Source organism: Coturnix japonica, chromosome 3 (genome assembly GCF_001577835.2).
Source record: "Coturnix japonica isolate 7356 chromosome 3, Coturnix japonica 2.1, whole genome shotgun sequence".
NCBI lineage: Eukaryota > Metazoa > Chordata > Aves > Galliformes > Phasianidae > Coturnix > Coturnix japonica.
In genome coordinates this window covers 60,410,524-60,424,280 of record NC_029518.1, presented here as the reverse complement: position 1 = coordinate 60,424,280, position 13,757 = coordinate 60,410,524, and the positions used below count along the sequence as shown (strand labels likewise).

Below are 13,757 nucleotides of genomic sequence, written 5' to 3'. Positions count from 1 at the left end.
AACAAATACCACCAACCCACCACCTCCCTTAAATTCATTCAAAGAACTTGATTGTCCAATGGCAATGCCTTGAACTTCTTTCCCTCCATCTTCTTCCTTTCTTGACTGGATGATGAGGGACTCATATCCTCAAATGCATATGTAGCTGTCTCTGATCAGGATGGAAACTTCTGTAGAAGAACTCCAAAGCCCTCAGGTTTGTTTTTGCAGTGGTAACCAGATTCTGGGTATGTGCTTCAGGCTCAAAACGAATCAGTCAACACAACAGAGTCAATAGCACTAGAAACTTCCAAGTAACAACTATTAAACCAAAATACAGACAATCGGTTCACCACAGACCACACATTAGAACTGAACACTTCAGGACCTTACTAATTCAAACATGACTGTTACTTTTTAGGAAAGCTCTACCATTGTATACGAGAAAGATAATACTGCAGATAATTCAAGTGGGATAGGAACACAGATCTGTTCTTCAGTCCCATATGTTCTGAAGAAAAAGAATAATAATTCTGGAAGTACTGAAGGAAGCAAATAAGAATTTGAAAATGGTCTGGATTTGAGACACCCTGAGATGAAGTGAAATAAACCATCTGGCCCCAGACTGAAAATCTGAACAATGGAGATAGCTGAAAACCATTAAAACTGAAAGTCACAGAAGAATTCCTTATTGGACTACAGGGCTTTGAGCAAGCTCAGTGGATTTCAGATGGGGAACACTACAGAAGAAAATATGTTAGTGGTAAATATTTAAGTCATGTGCACAATATATGGTTATAGCAAGAATGTAAAAGGTTCAATGACCACTCACCTCCAAAAAACATACATAACATATACATTACATACATACTTTATATATATATATACTTTTTTATATATATACTTTAATATATACTTATATATACTTTTATAGATATATATACTTTTATATACTTTATATATATATATATATGTGTGTGTGTGTATGTATGTATGTATATATAGATATATATATAAAACAGACAAGATCTAGCCCATGTAAGAACAAAAACACTAATACATAACAAAAATAACATGCCAAAAAGGAAGGGACAATTATTAGCCTGAACAAGAAAGATATTAAGGCGGACAAGAATACTGAACAAATCTTGGAGTTTGGTTGGAGAAACATAATTAATCACAGTAATAAGAAGAGTTTTGCAATAGTAGAAGCTCAGAGAAGTAGCCACTGTACTGCTTGCAAATATTAAAGGCATTTGGAGAAAAAGGGAAAAGAAATCAGGGAAAACAGTACCAAAGGCAATTGACATAAAAAGAAAAAAGAGTAATCTAATACGCAAGTGAAAATATGGAAAGACAAAGAGAATTAAGAAAAACTCTGCAGAGGCCATGAGATGGAATAAGTTTGTTAGTGTAGAAAGAAAAGGCTTCCTCAAATGACTCCAAGTACTGGCAACTATTCTAATATTTCATGATTAGTCTCAATCAAAATTAATTTACTGATAGCTTCCTTTATATGATGTTCTCATATACAAAAAACAACATTTTTCCAACAGTAGAGTCTACCAAGCCTACCCTCACTTCAGTATCCTCGGATGACTGAATAGAACAACGCTGAAGGTCAAAAGCATAATGAGCTTTACCCACATACCCACAAATTTAGCGCATGCGCTACATACAGGCAAAGACCAGTCAGATGCTAAAATGAAGCAGACAAAAAAATAAATCCATGATGCTCACACCTTTTTCCTTTCAAAACCAAAATGCAAACTCAGTAAATTCTACGTAGTGGAAACAGAATTCAAGACATCCAACCAATTCATTTGGTGATTATTGTACTGTTAACTACAGCCCACAGTCTTCAGAAAGAATCCATGTCTCAAGATCCCCATACAGTAATGTATCAAAGCCTCAAAAAGATAAGAAAAGTCTCCGAAAAAGACAATGGAAGCTGGATTCAAACAAAGCTATTTTTCATCTTACCGCAAATAACGTACATGCAAAGGTTCGCACACAAAAAAATGAAGAACCCTACTGAAACTTACAATAGAATTAGCAAGGTTTATAAAGGGCTTCGGGAAAATGAACTTCAGCTTTTTCAGGGGACTGGCCACGGAAGACAAGCTCTGAAAAGCAAATGAGCTCTGGAAAGCTGGCAGGGGTACTTAAAAATACAAACATCTATGACCTGGCTTAACTATGGTAATTGTCAGAGCTTCCATGCAAAATGGGCAGTACACAGAGGTGAAATCAGGGATGAGCTACATGGGAATAATTTCAATATATAATCCAAGCACATAAGGATTGAGTAAAGGAAGCAAGTTAACTTAGAATTGAATACTTGCAACACTGAGGGCAACATGAAGAGCATCTGTTACTATGTTAGTTGGGAAAGGCTGAGCAAGAAAATGTGAGACTGTTGCTAAATGAAGCAAGTGCTTTAGTAACAGTAACTTAAAACAGAAGGGTCCCACCTTATGTCAAGAAACCACTGTTTGAAACTCAGTGTCATCAGCTCTCTGTCTGAGGCATCAAAAACGGTCACGTGTAATGTTAAATGAACAAAAAGCATGCTGGAAAGTTACATGAGTCAAGATGCTATTCGAACAATTCTACATGTCTGCAACATAATAAACTGAAAACAAACTTCAGCTAATTTTGCTCGACTGCAGAGATGGCACAAATGAACAAACAAGAACACAAAATGTAATGACAAAAAGAGAAAATAAACATCAGATAGAAATTTAGGAAACAAGGTTTTTAAAACATACTAGTTGAAGCATTAAAACATATACAGACATGGTTTTGGACACAGAGACACAATCTTGATAGTATTTAAGTTATACAGGTTTTTTTAAACTGTCTTTCCTGCACTACCTGCAAGACTATTCTTTATCCAAGCAATAAAGCAGCATTTGCTTTTAGTGCACTGCTGCCTCCAGCTTAAACTAAAGAGGGTTGGATTGGCTTTATTCATTTCTGTTGAAGTCACCATCAGTAAGTACTGCATTTGTGTGCATCTGAAAGTATTCCGGATTTGAAGTCAATAGCAAATTGAAAGCAAAAACAACTGAGCCAGAAGAACACTGAACACCCACTTTCCCCACTCAACTTCACTGGGAATTTGGATTATATCCTAAATGATGTTGAGTAACAGAGTCATAGAGAGACCTCTTTGGCTCAGATTGCACTGGAATGAGGGGAAAGCTTTCCTTTTCTTCTTTTTAAGAAACTTGCCACAGATCTGTCGATGCTTTTTTCCTGCTGTGCGCACAAAAATATAACTTCAAGAAAATTAAAATAACCTCAGTATGAAAACCAGCATTTGAAATAAAGTGGTTAGAAAGCAAGCGTGTTAAAAGCAGTATAGTCTTTCTTTCCCTGCAGCCTGCCCTATTGTTATTGTTAAACTGCTAAAGGAAAGTGGCTGTAGTTGGACAATAGAACTGACTGGCTTCCTCAGATGATGCTCTACTTTTGTCACAATTGCATGGCAAAATTACTACATCTCAAGCAGTGAAACCTATTTTTATAAACTGTCCAGCACATTTAGTTGTCGATACAGTCAACTGATAAAAATCTTTCTATTTAGCAGTTTTATTACATGCTTCTTGTTCATTTTTCATGAAGTTAAATTGTTCTTTCAGTTAAAATAAATGTGGACAAAAAGCATCCATGGAACAAAGAAGGAATTTAGGTAACGCCTCACACACAAAAAAGGTACTTAAATTACACAGATTAGTCAAGATTAGATGTGCAACTCAGAAAGCTCTTATTTCTTCACATGGCAAGCAAAACATGAGTTCTCACATAGCTGAGCCAAATCTTCCCTCCAGCTGATTCATACTTATAAAATCATGATACACAGACACTTCGAGCCAACACACACCCTAATTCCCTAATAAAAATCCCTTCAATTTTTATTTTTAAACTTACACACATTTCATCACCTCCAGCTATTAAAAAGTAGGGAGTGGAGTTTCAAAGTTTCCACAAACAAATGCAACAATCTTTTCTAATTAGGTAGCAGAGAATTTATGGTAAGATTCCTACATTGCCAATTATTTTACATAATCATATTATTTTGGCAAGGGGAAAAGAAGTTCTGACATTCAAAAGGAATCTCCTACAGTACATGTACCCACGGATATACTTTGTTGTTTTTTTTAAAGCACCGTGTTTTACCTACAATCGCCTTGAAGTCAGGGACTGAAGTTACAAACATTATTCTACATGGCAATAACACTGCAAGCTGCTGTGACATTGTAAGACAAGGAAAGGGTCAGTACAGTCAAAGTAAAGGGCTTGTGTGGATTATGAAATTCCATGCAACTGTACTTGAAAAATGTCAATGGCACTACAGGTTTTCAAAGTGATTTATTTATATCAGAAAGTTATTGTTCATCCCATACAGCTGATGCTATCCACATTCTTAACAGAAATAAAGATGGGTCAAACGAGTTATTAGGCCAGTCTGAGCTATGGTCTCAAATTAAGTTCACATTTCACATTTAGCTCATTTGCCTAAGTGGTTTCCAGTTCAAGAGATGAGAGCAGTTTACAAGTGATGTGCAGTGCCTGACAGTGGCAGGAGCAAAGCAGCTTTCCTGGCTCAATCAGTAAGGAATGACCTGGACCTTCAAGCAGCCCTAGACCATGGGATTAGTAGCACTGCTGAGAAACATGATAAATATGGAAAGAGCAAAAAGACAGAGAAAGCAAGTTTAGCTTGGCTCAGGTTCAGTGCTATGACACCAAAGACTCCAAAAGTTGGGAGGAAGATAAGCAGCACCAGACGAGTTGCTTATCGCAGAATGGCTTCAGTTGGAGGGGACCTTAAAGATCATCTATTTCCAGCCCACTGCAATTGGCAGGGCTGCCAGCCCCCAGCTCAGCTTCCCAGGGCCCCATCCAACCCAGCCTTGAGCACCGCCATAGATGGGGCACCCATAGCTTCTCTGGGCAGCTTCTGCCAGTGCCTCACCACCCTCTGAGTAAAAAATTTCTTCTAAACATCTAAACCAAATCTCCCCTCTTTCAGCCTAAAGCCATTGCTCCTTGTCCTGTCACTTCCAAACTGGGCAAATGGCAGTCCCCCTCCTGCTTGTAAGCTCCTTTCAAAAACTGGAAAGGTTGCAATGAGGTTTCTCCTGAGCTTTCTCTTCTCCAAGATGAACAAGCCCAGCCCCCTTAACATTCTTCATAGGAGAGGTGCTCCAACCCTTTGACTTTGTGGCCCTTCTCAGGACCCACTGTAACAGCTCTGTATCCTTCCCGTACTGGGAGCCCCTGGCCTAGACACAGTACTCCAGATGAGGCTTTATACAGGTGGAAAAGAGAGAGAGAGAATCACCTCCCTCACCCTGTTGCATGTTGTGATGCAGCCCAGAATACTGCTGCCCTTCCAGGATGTAAGTGCACACTGCTGGTTCATGTCCAGTTTTTCATCCATCAGGACACCCCAAGTCAGGGAGCTGTTTTCCCAGTCTACACTCATATGTGGGATTGCCTTGACCTGAGTGCAACACCTTGCACCTGACCTTGTTAAACCTCATTAAGTTCTTATGTGCTTACTTTTTGAGTCTGTCCATATCCCTCAGAACGGTGTCCCTTCCTTCTTATTATGTCAGTAGCATCACTCAGCTTGGTGTCATGAATAAACTTGCATAAGGTACACTCAATCCCACTATACTTGTGAAGGTCACAGACAGCAGGGAGGCAATAGGAAAAAAAAAAATGTAAAAGCAAAGGGACAGAGCCCTTACTCAAGGGATCTGACAATGAGAAAAAGGTTAGAAAACTACCATTTAACCAATACGGCTTTTAAAACCCTGCCCACCCACAGGAACTGAGAAGCCCAAAATATTTGTACCCTCTAGCACTTTGTAATATACATTGCATCAATAGGCAAAACGCCTGAAAAAAATTTGTGCATGCTGAATTGTTTGAATGAGCTTTCAGTACCTCATTTAACATTAGTCTGAATTATTTTAGCCTGTCCCCATAAATGCCAGTAGGAACACAAAGGCCAGCGAGTGCTCCCACCAGCATCCCACAGTGCGCTGGCACCATGTCAAGGTCTCCCAGAAGGAGCAGCCTCTGGCAGCTTCACCAGCAGCCAGCACACACAAGCACAGGATGTGGCAGCTGAAGTGATTATGCATCCCAGATCCCAAAATACACAGAGGGCAGAACTACAACCATTCAGACCACTCATAAGCAAGGTTAGGTATAAAGCACTGCTGTTCTATGACTCTACTTTTCCCTATTAGACCATCTGTAACAGTCTAATTCTTTCCTGCACATTAAAAAAGAAAAAGGTACTGAGGTATGAAAAAGAAAGTGCTGATATAGAAAAGTCCAATGAAGCTTAGAATGAAGAAAAGATGGCTAGAGATGACAATTTATCCTTGGAAGAAATGAAATTCACAGTGTTGGCAGTGGAGAGAAAAGCCAGACAGACCCAGGAGCTGACAGGCAGCCTCCTTAAGTCAATGGTTTGAAGGAAAAGAAACCTTTACTAGTAGCCATCTCCCTACAAGCTACGCATTAGGAATAAATGTGATCTTACAGAAAGACACTCTTCAACTTTTCATTTTTGGGGTTAAGAACAATTTCAGAGCAAGACCATATAAACTGTGGTAAAAGTGACTTACAAATATTCATTGGTTTCCGGGACCTTTTACTGCTATACTTTATACACAGTGCAGTCTCAGAAAAACAACAAATAGAACACACTAAAAACACTGACTGTTTTTCAGAGAAAAATCAAACTTACTTTTGATTTCTCATTGAACTTTTTTGGAAACACATTCAGCCTGGGAACTGCTATAAATACTGGATGAAATACATACCTTGGTGGCAAACGGATGAGAAAAAAATATGGGGATAAGAGTTCAGACCTTACAGAAAATTCTCAAGAGATTTAAGACAGCTAATTTCTGTGACCACTCAGGTAATAGTAGCTGTATCCAATAAATGGAGACTTCAGAACCTCTCTGTGAAACCTGTGCCAGTACTCAGTTAAAAAAAAAAAAAAGAAAAAGAAAAAGCTGTGGGTGGTTTTTTGTGTTCAGATGGAATTCCATGGATTTTAATTAGTGCCCATTGCCTTCTGTCTTGTCCATAGGCACCACTAAGTCTGACTCTCATTTCTTTGAACTGTTCCTTCAGGGATTTATGCATACATAAGATTCCCCCTTCAACCCTTCTCTTCTCCAGACTCAACAGTACCAGCTTTCCCAGTCTTTCCTTATACAAAACATGTTCCAGCCCTTTAATCATCTTTATTGTCCATGTTGCTCCTGGTCTCTCTTGTACTGGAGAGCCTAGGACCAGAACCAGTCCTTCAAGTGCTGAATACAGAGGAAGGATCACCTTCCCCAGATTGTTGGCAATACTCTGCCTAGCACAGCCTAGGATGCTGTTAACCATCTTTGTCCTGAAGGTGCCTTGCTGGCTCATGGTCAGCTTGCTGTCCAGCAAAGCTTTCTTTGCATAGTTATTTTCCAGGCAGCCACCTCCCAGCATGTACTGGTGCCCAGAGTTATTTCACCTCTCTGTGGAACTCCGTATTTCTCTTTGTTAAGCTCCACAGGATTCCTCTCAAATCATTTTTCCACAACCTGCTGAGGATCCTCTGAACAGCAGCACAACTCTCTGACGTATCCACAACTCTTAACCTACAAACTTCTTGAGGGTACGCTCTGTCCCAGCCATCATTCAATAATGAAGATTTTCATGCAGCTTTATACTGTGCTCACACCCCTCAGAATGCAAAACTCCATCATCTCCTCCACATAAGCCAATATAATGGAATAAGCCAATAAAACAGAAGCCTCTCAAATTGTTCACCATCAGAATTTTTCTAATGATTTTCTGATTAGCCCATACCGCCATTCAGCCTTTAGTTTCTGCATTTCCTCATGTGAAATTCAACATAAATCTGAGTGAGTTAATCACTAACTCATTCATATTTTCCAACTTTACCTTTTTAAAATGTTCATGCTTGAAGCCCATCAACAACATGTGTCTCAAGAGCACACGAATAGTTGGCATTCAATTATCTTCAGAGTATACTATACTTACAGGGATGAAATTAGCACCTCTTTTGGATACAATTATTATCACACAAGAACCTCCTCTAGCATTTCAAGATTCCAATACAACAAAACTGGCTGCAATATGGATTCCTGCTTCAGGAGGGTCACAGAACGGTTTCAGTTGGAAGGGACCCCTAAGATCATGTAGTTCCAACCCCCCTGCTACAGGCAGGGATACCTCCCTCTACACCAGATTGCTCACAGCCCCACCCAGCCTGGCCTTGAATGCTTCCAGAGAGGGGGCATTCACAGCCACACCATGCAACCTGTTCCAGCGTCTCAGTACCCTCACAGTAAAGAACTTCTCCCTAATATCTAGTCTCAATCTACCCTCTTCCAGTTTAAAACCATTTCCCCCTGACCTATCTCTACCTGACCTTATAAAAAAAAACCCTCCCCTGCTTTTCTGTAGGCCCCATTCAGGCACTGGAAGGCCACTATAAGGTCCTCTCAGAGCCCTCTCTTCTCAAGGCTGCAGAGAAGATATCATCCTACAGATGAAAAAACAAAAACACATAACCATCACTCACCTCAGGAGCCAGTAGTATCAAGTCTCTATCTCTACTCAGGAGCCATTCTGAGTACCTAGGCAATACTACATACAAACCAGTCTTGAATCACAACAACCAAATACCTTTCAATTCAGCAATACACTCCTCAATCACACTGTCAGTGTCTTCAGGTTACAGAACTGCTAAACTATTCTCAGCAAAACACAGAATCAAGTATACCACTGTTTCTTCCATCTGCTGAGCTTACAAAATTATTATAGAGGAGAGAATGAGTGCTAAGTTGGGTTTTTTGTTCTTGATGTTTTGGGATTGTGTGTGTGTGTGTGTGTGTGTGTGTGTGTGTGTGTGTGCATGCGTGTGTGTCTTTTGGGTTTGGTCTTTTTTGTTTGGTTGCTTTTTTTGTTTTTTTGTCAAAAGAACTACCCACGACATTTTAAAACCACCTTTTTTTCAGGCTACTATTCCTTTCTTAATCAGTAAACACTACACTTTTAAATACAGGATTAACTATTAATGCATTAGTTATAATCCTCCTCTTTGTAGAAAATACCTTTGATCCTCCCTGTTTGCTAGAAAAATAACCGCTTCTTTTCCAACTATTTCACCTTTACCTTTTACGTATTTCTAATGTTTGACAACCCTGAAATTTCAATGAGGCAAGCAGTGATCCGCTACTTATCTCCAGTTGTAGAATTTTACTATGAAGTCTGGAGAAGAGTAAAAAAAACATCCAAGGAAGAACTAGAAGAGTAACTATTGAGAGGATCTAAGCAATTTATGCAACTCAAACCATTTAAAAACAAATAATTAATGAAATGCTGATATATGGTCAGAGGACAAAGTAATTCGGCACTGTTTCCTCACAATGTTGTGTCTAAGTATGACAGAACCAGCTCCACACCACAATGCTACCATGACAAAAGTCTCATTTGGACTGTACTCCATACACTGATTCTTGTATTTTGTCTATTTTAAGTCATACTACTATGGAGACAACTGAAAAATACTTCACTGATGTCAAAGCATACTTAAGCAGGAATACCAGCAAAAAGGCCATCACTGGGTAGATTTTATGTAAAGCAATCAACAGCAATGGAGCCACTCTCAAATCCCTAAGTGACCTTGACTTTACAGTGACAAGTTCATCAAAAGGACAGTATTTTTTTCAGCTATGGCACTTGACACACAATTACTGCATGCACTGTGCTAAATGCAAACTGCTCAGTTCATAAGTACCACAAATTTCTAACGCTTCACAATGCAATGAACACCTGAATACTGTGTATCTGTGCAACACTACTAGCTTATACAAATCCACATTACAAATAAAAGAAAAGCCCTCAGCATACTGACAGAATTCGAAGAAGATAAGCATTTAATCAAGCAAATGCACTTATTTTGCAATGCAGGAAATTCCTGCATTGCAAAATTTCACTCATTATCCAGCACTTCTACAGTATTGCATATTTTCAGTCAGAACTTGCTCTTTAAATATCTTTGATCCTCACAGAAAAACACCTAATTCTCACCAACTTACAAGGAGCTTATATAAATACATGTACATATGACCACTACCGTGCCTGTTGGTTTTTTTCCTTTTAAGATACACACAATAAAGCTACAAGTAAAGCTGTTTTTATTTTGCCATGAAATTTCTCTGTACTTAGCAAAGCAAATAAGGAATGAGGAAAACAAGCTGTTATCAGGTACCAAACCATTAGCCTGAAATAAAATACATTGTTAGCAAGCTGACTTGTAATGACAGTTGTAATCTTTTGAAACCATTTTCTTACAAGTCTTTTTAAAAACCACCCAGTTTTGAAACAAACCTTGATTAAAAGGGTCACATTTATTTCCTTCTCAACACAAAAACATGCAAGACAAAATACCAGAGAAGGCCATTACCATTAACCTAGCCAGAATGTCTCTTTCCGCACACCAGAAAAAAATGTGTTATTTACATTTTATGAGAAGTTCATGTTTGATTAACTTTCATGCTTGCATACTTCAAGGAAAACATTTACATAATTTTACTGTAGAGAAAAATAAAATATCTATTGAATAAGAATGTCAGGAAAAAGAGTTTTGCACTTACTGCAATCTCTCTACAGGCCGACATGGATATCCCTGTACCTTCAATTTGCTTCAGTGCATATTCCTTTTCATCTTTTCTGTACAAAACAAAAGAGAGAAAATCTTTTTAGCTCTGATTTATGTTATATCAATTAGTACAATGATTTATTTTGATTCGGTCTAGATCAAGGAGCTAAAAGTCTGTTTTTTTAATGCACAAATTACAATTAGATATTCAAGGCTTAAAGGCTTCCCTTAAATACAGACTTCTAATATTACAAACAAAACCTCCTTTATAAATAAACATTGCTAACCCATCTCCATCTCTCTCTGAATGATAACAATAACTGCAAATAGATCTACAGACAGTTTTGGAGACCTTTCCTACAATTATCAGATAGTGGCTATCACATAGAAGCAACAGTCACATACCGCACCTGGAACACTCCCCTGAAAGTTTCTAGAAACTACAAGAATCCTACTTGATTTTATGAGGCACTGTCGATCAAATTTTAAATTAAAACATAATAGCATGTCAAAAGTGAAATGTGGATTTCACCAGGCAAGTCTGTTTGCCAGACCCAAGTACAGGATTCCTGCTGAGTGCCTGCTACCACATACCCCTACACATTACATGAAACTGCGCTCTGAAGTGCAAAGTTGAAGAACATGAAATAGCCAGTTTGTGACAGGTTGCAGGAAAGGAAACAGAACAAGCAAATGAGTAGTATCTAGGTCACTCTGAAAGTAATGCCTCCCATTTATTTCCACGGAAACTACAACAAAGAGCACAGTAACACTATATAATAGAGCAAATTCTCAGCTACAAAACACTACTTTTCAACACAGTCACCACCTTTAGTTATGCATTCCTGACAGCGATGAACAAAAGCCTGCATGCTGAGCTAGTAGCAGTCTATACCAGCAGAGGTGATCCACTGTCACTGTCACCACTGCCAAAACTCAGCACCCAGCACCTCACATCCACTGTTTGGACTCCATCAAGGTTCAACAAGTGTTAACAAATGTCAGTGGAAGCAATTTGTTCCACTTAGAGGAAAACAATAATACACCTCTTCTTCATATACACTTCCATGTCAGACCGTCCCTCTGCTGCCATCTGTCACACAGCAACAACACATAATGGAATACTGGCAGGAAGGTTCAACCTCTACTGCCATACCACCAACATCCACCTCTGACATCATGGGCCAACACAATGAAATAGGAGTCACTGCTTTCAGAGCAGCTCTCATGATACAGTGTTATCTCCTTAACGCTCATGGAAAGGTTTGGTAGGATTCAGCTGTAGTAAGTGGGTGTTGATAAGCACCATTACCTATGGTGCTTATGAACTTAACATTGGCTCACCACTTACAATTTCTGGACAATTCAGTAACTCACAATCTCCCAAATTCCCTACAGCAAGTTTCCCTTCTTTCCAGTCCCACATCATTTCATTTTACTACCCAGAAAAACCCAAAAAAGCTCTCAGCCTAGGGGGTAAAAATTTAAACAAATGTTGTTGCTTGTTCCAGAAGCACTTCAATCTGTGCTATTTTAAGAAGAAACAACTTTTTAACAAAAGAAAAAGAAAAGAAAAACTTAATGATGGGAGTTAGCCCTCAAAACTTCCTGACTGTACTCCAGGTTGCTGAGTGCAAGGCTCCTCGAGGCCTACAGCCAACAATCCAGAACCTCTTGTTATGATAATCCATAGTGGTATCAGGCCGTAACCTTGTCCTTCAGCTCATGCTTTCTTCACTGGCCAATAAAGATAACATTCCTTACATTTTAGCTTGTACAGTGCAAAGGGAGAACACTGTCCTGTCCCCACAACATTTTACTCAGTTGACTTTGTTTCCTTTTACAGTATTCAATGCAGGAGATGAATTTATGATTATTTCATCCTCTGGTAACACTTTCAGTTTTCCTATTCCATAGGCTTTGAAAAAAACAACATCACTCAGTTCACTTTAGAAGCGTACAGTACAGATGATTTAGAGTAATTAAAACATTTCAAGGGCATCACACTGCCTTATCTACTGCAATTATAGCTCAGAATAGTCCCATCAGATGAGAAACTTCTACATACAAAGGCAATGGAAGACTAGAAACAGCTTGATCAAGATCATACAGAAAAAAAACAACATAAATAAGGACCTGAACATTGCACATGATTCAAGCTATTGTTTTATCCATATTAGATCAGATCCTTAAACTTTTAGCAATGGACCCTCTTGAATTCACATTTAATTTAACATACATACCAAATTCATTATTCATTACCCACATAAAAGAACTGGTTTGGGAGTCTATAGTCACACTGAAACTGCAGTTGTGACTACTACATCAGTTAATACAGATATTAACATTATACTACATACAAACAATGATTTTTGTAAATAAGTGCAGGGCACTGTAAATAATAATTAAAAAAAAATAATTATACAGCATCTTGACATTGATTAAAAAAAAAAAAAAAAAAAAAGAAAATAATTCACTTCCATAAGCAACATTCACAGAATAATCATGACTTTGTAGGACAAAGCCTGGGAAAACTACCCAGCTCAGTGTCCTTAGAGCAGAGCACTACAGTTACACTCTGATCACACTGTTTAATTGTTGCCACACAGCATAAAGTTCAGCAGTCAGCCAGGGATCAACCTCAGTTACAAACTTTTTCCCCTCCACCAAGCAAAGGTAAAGCTGTGACACTGAAGTGCACCTAGAAATTAACTGAAAAACCCTCCATGGTATTTAGATCACTAAGTGTTGCAGGAACAAAGCCACTATACAGATCACAATTGGCTCTGGCTAACAGGCACAAGCTGCTCACAGCTAGAGTGCATGTGGCCACAGCCTCTTAAGAAGGTATTAGTAGCAGTAAAAGTTGAAAGGTCTAGAATTAACTGGAAAAGGTGTCCTAATCCTTCCAGAAAGGAAGAGTTCTTACACTTCAGTGTTTCCCATGCAGTGGAAGTACCCATCAGTCTAAAAAACACTGTGAGACAAATAAATAAATAATCAGCACACACTGTCACTGTGGTACACATTCTCAGTAATGCCCGTGGGTTTGCTATGCAGTTGA

At 38.7% G+C, this 13,757-nt stretch overlaps 1 protein-coding gene across 1 annotated transcript in view; it reads right to left on the bottom strand.

The window, feature by feature from the left end:
• CDK19 (cyclin dependent kinase 19) overlaps positions 1-13,757 on the bottom strand; it is a 103,586-nt gene that overhangs the window by 77,445 nt on the left and 12,384 nt on the right. The window contains exon 2 of the mRNA XM_015858727.2: positions 10,689-10,764. Coding sequence (XP_015714213.1) covers positions 10,689-10,764 — 76 coding nt within the window. The remainder of the gene's footprint in view (positions 1-10,688; positions 10,765-13,757) is intronic.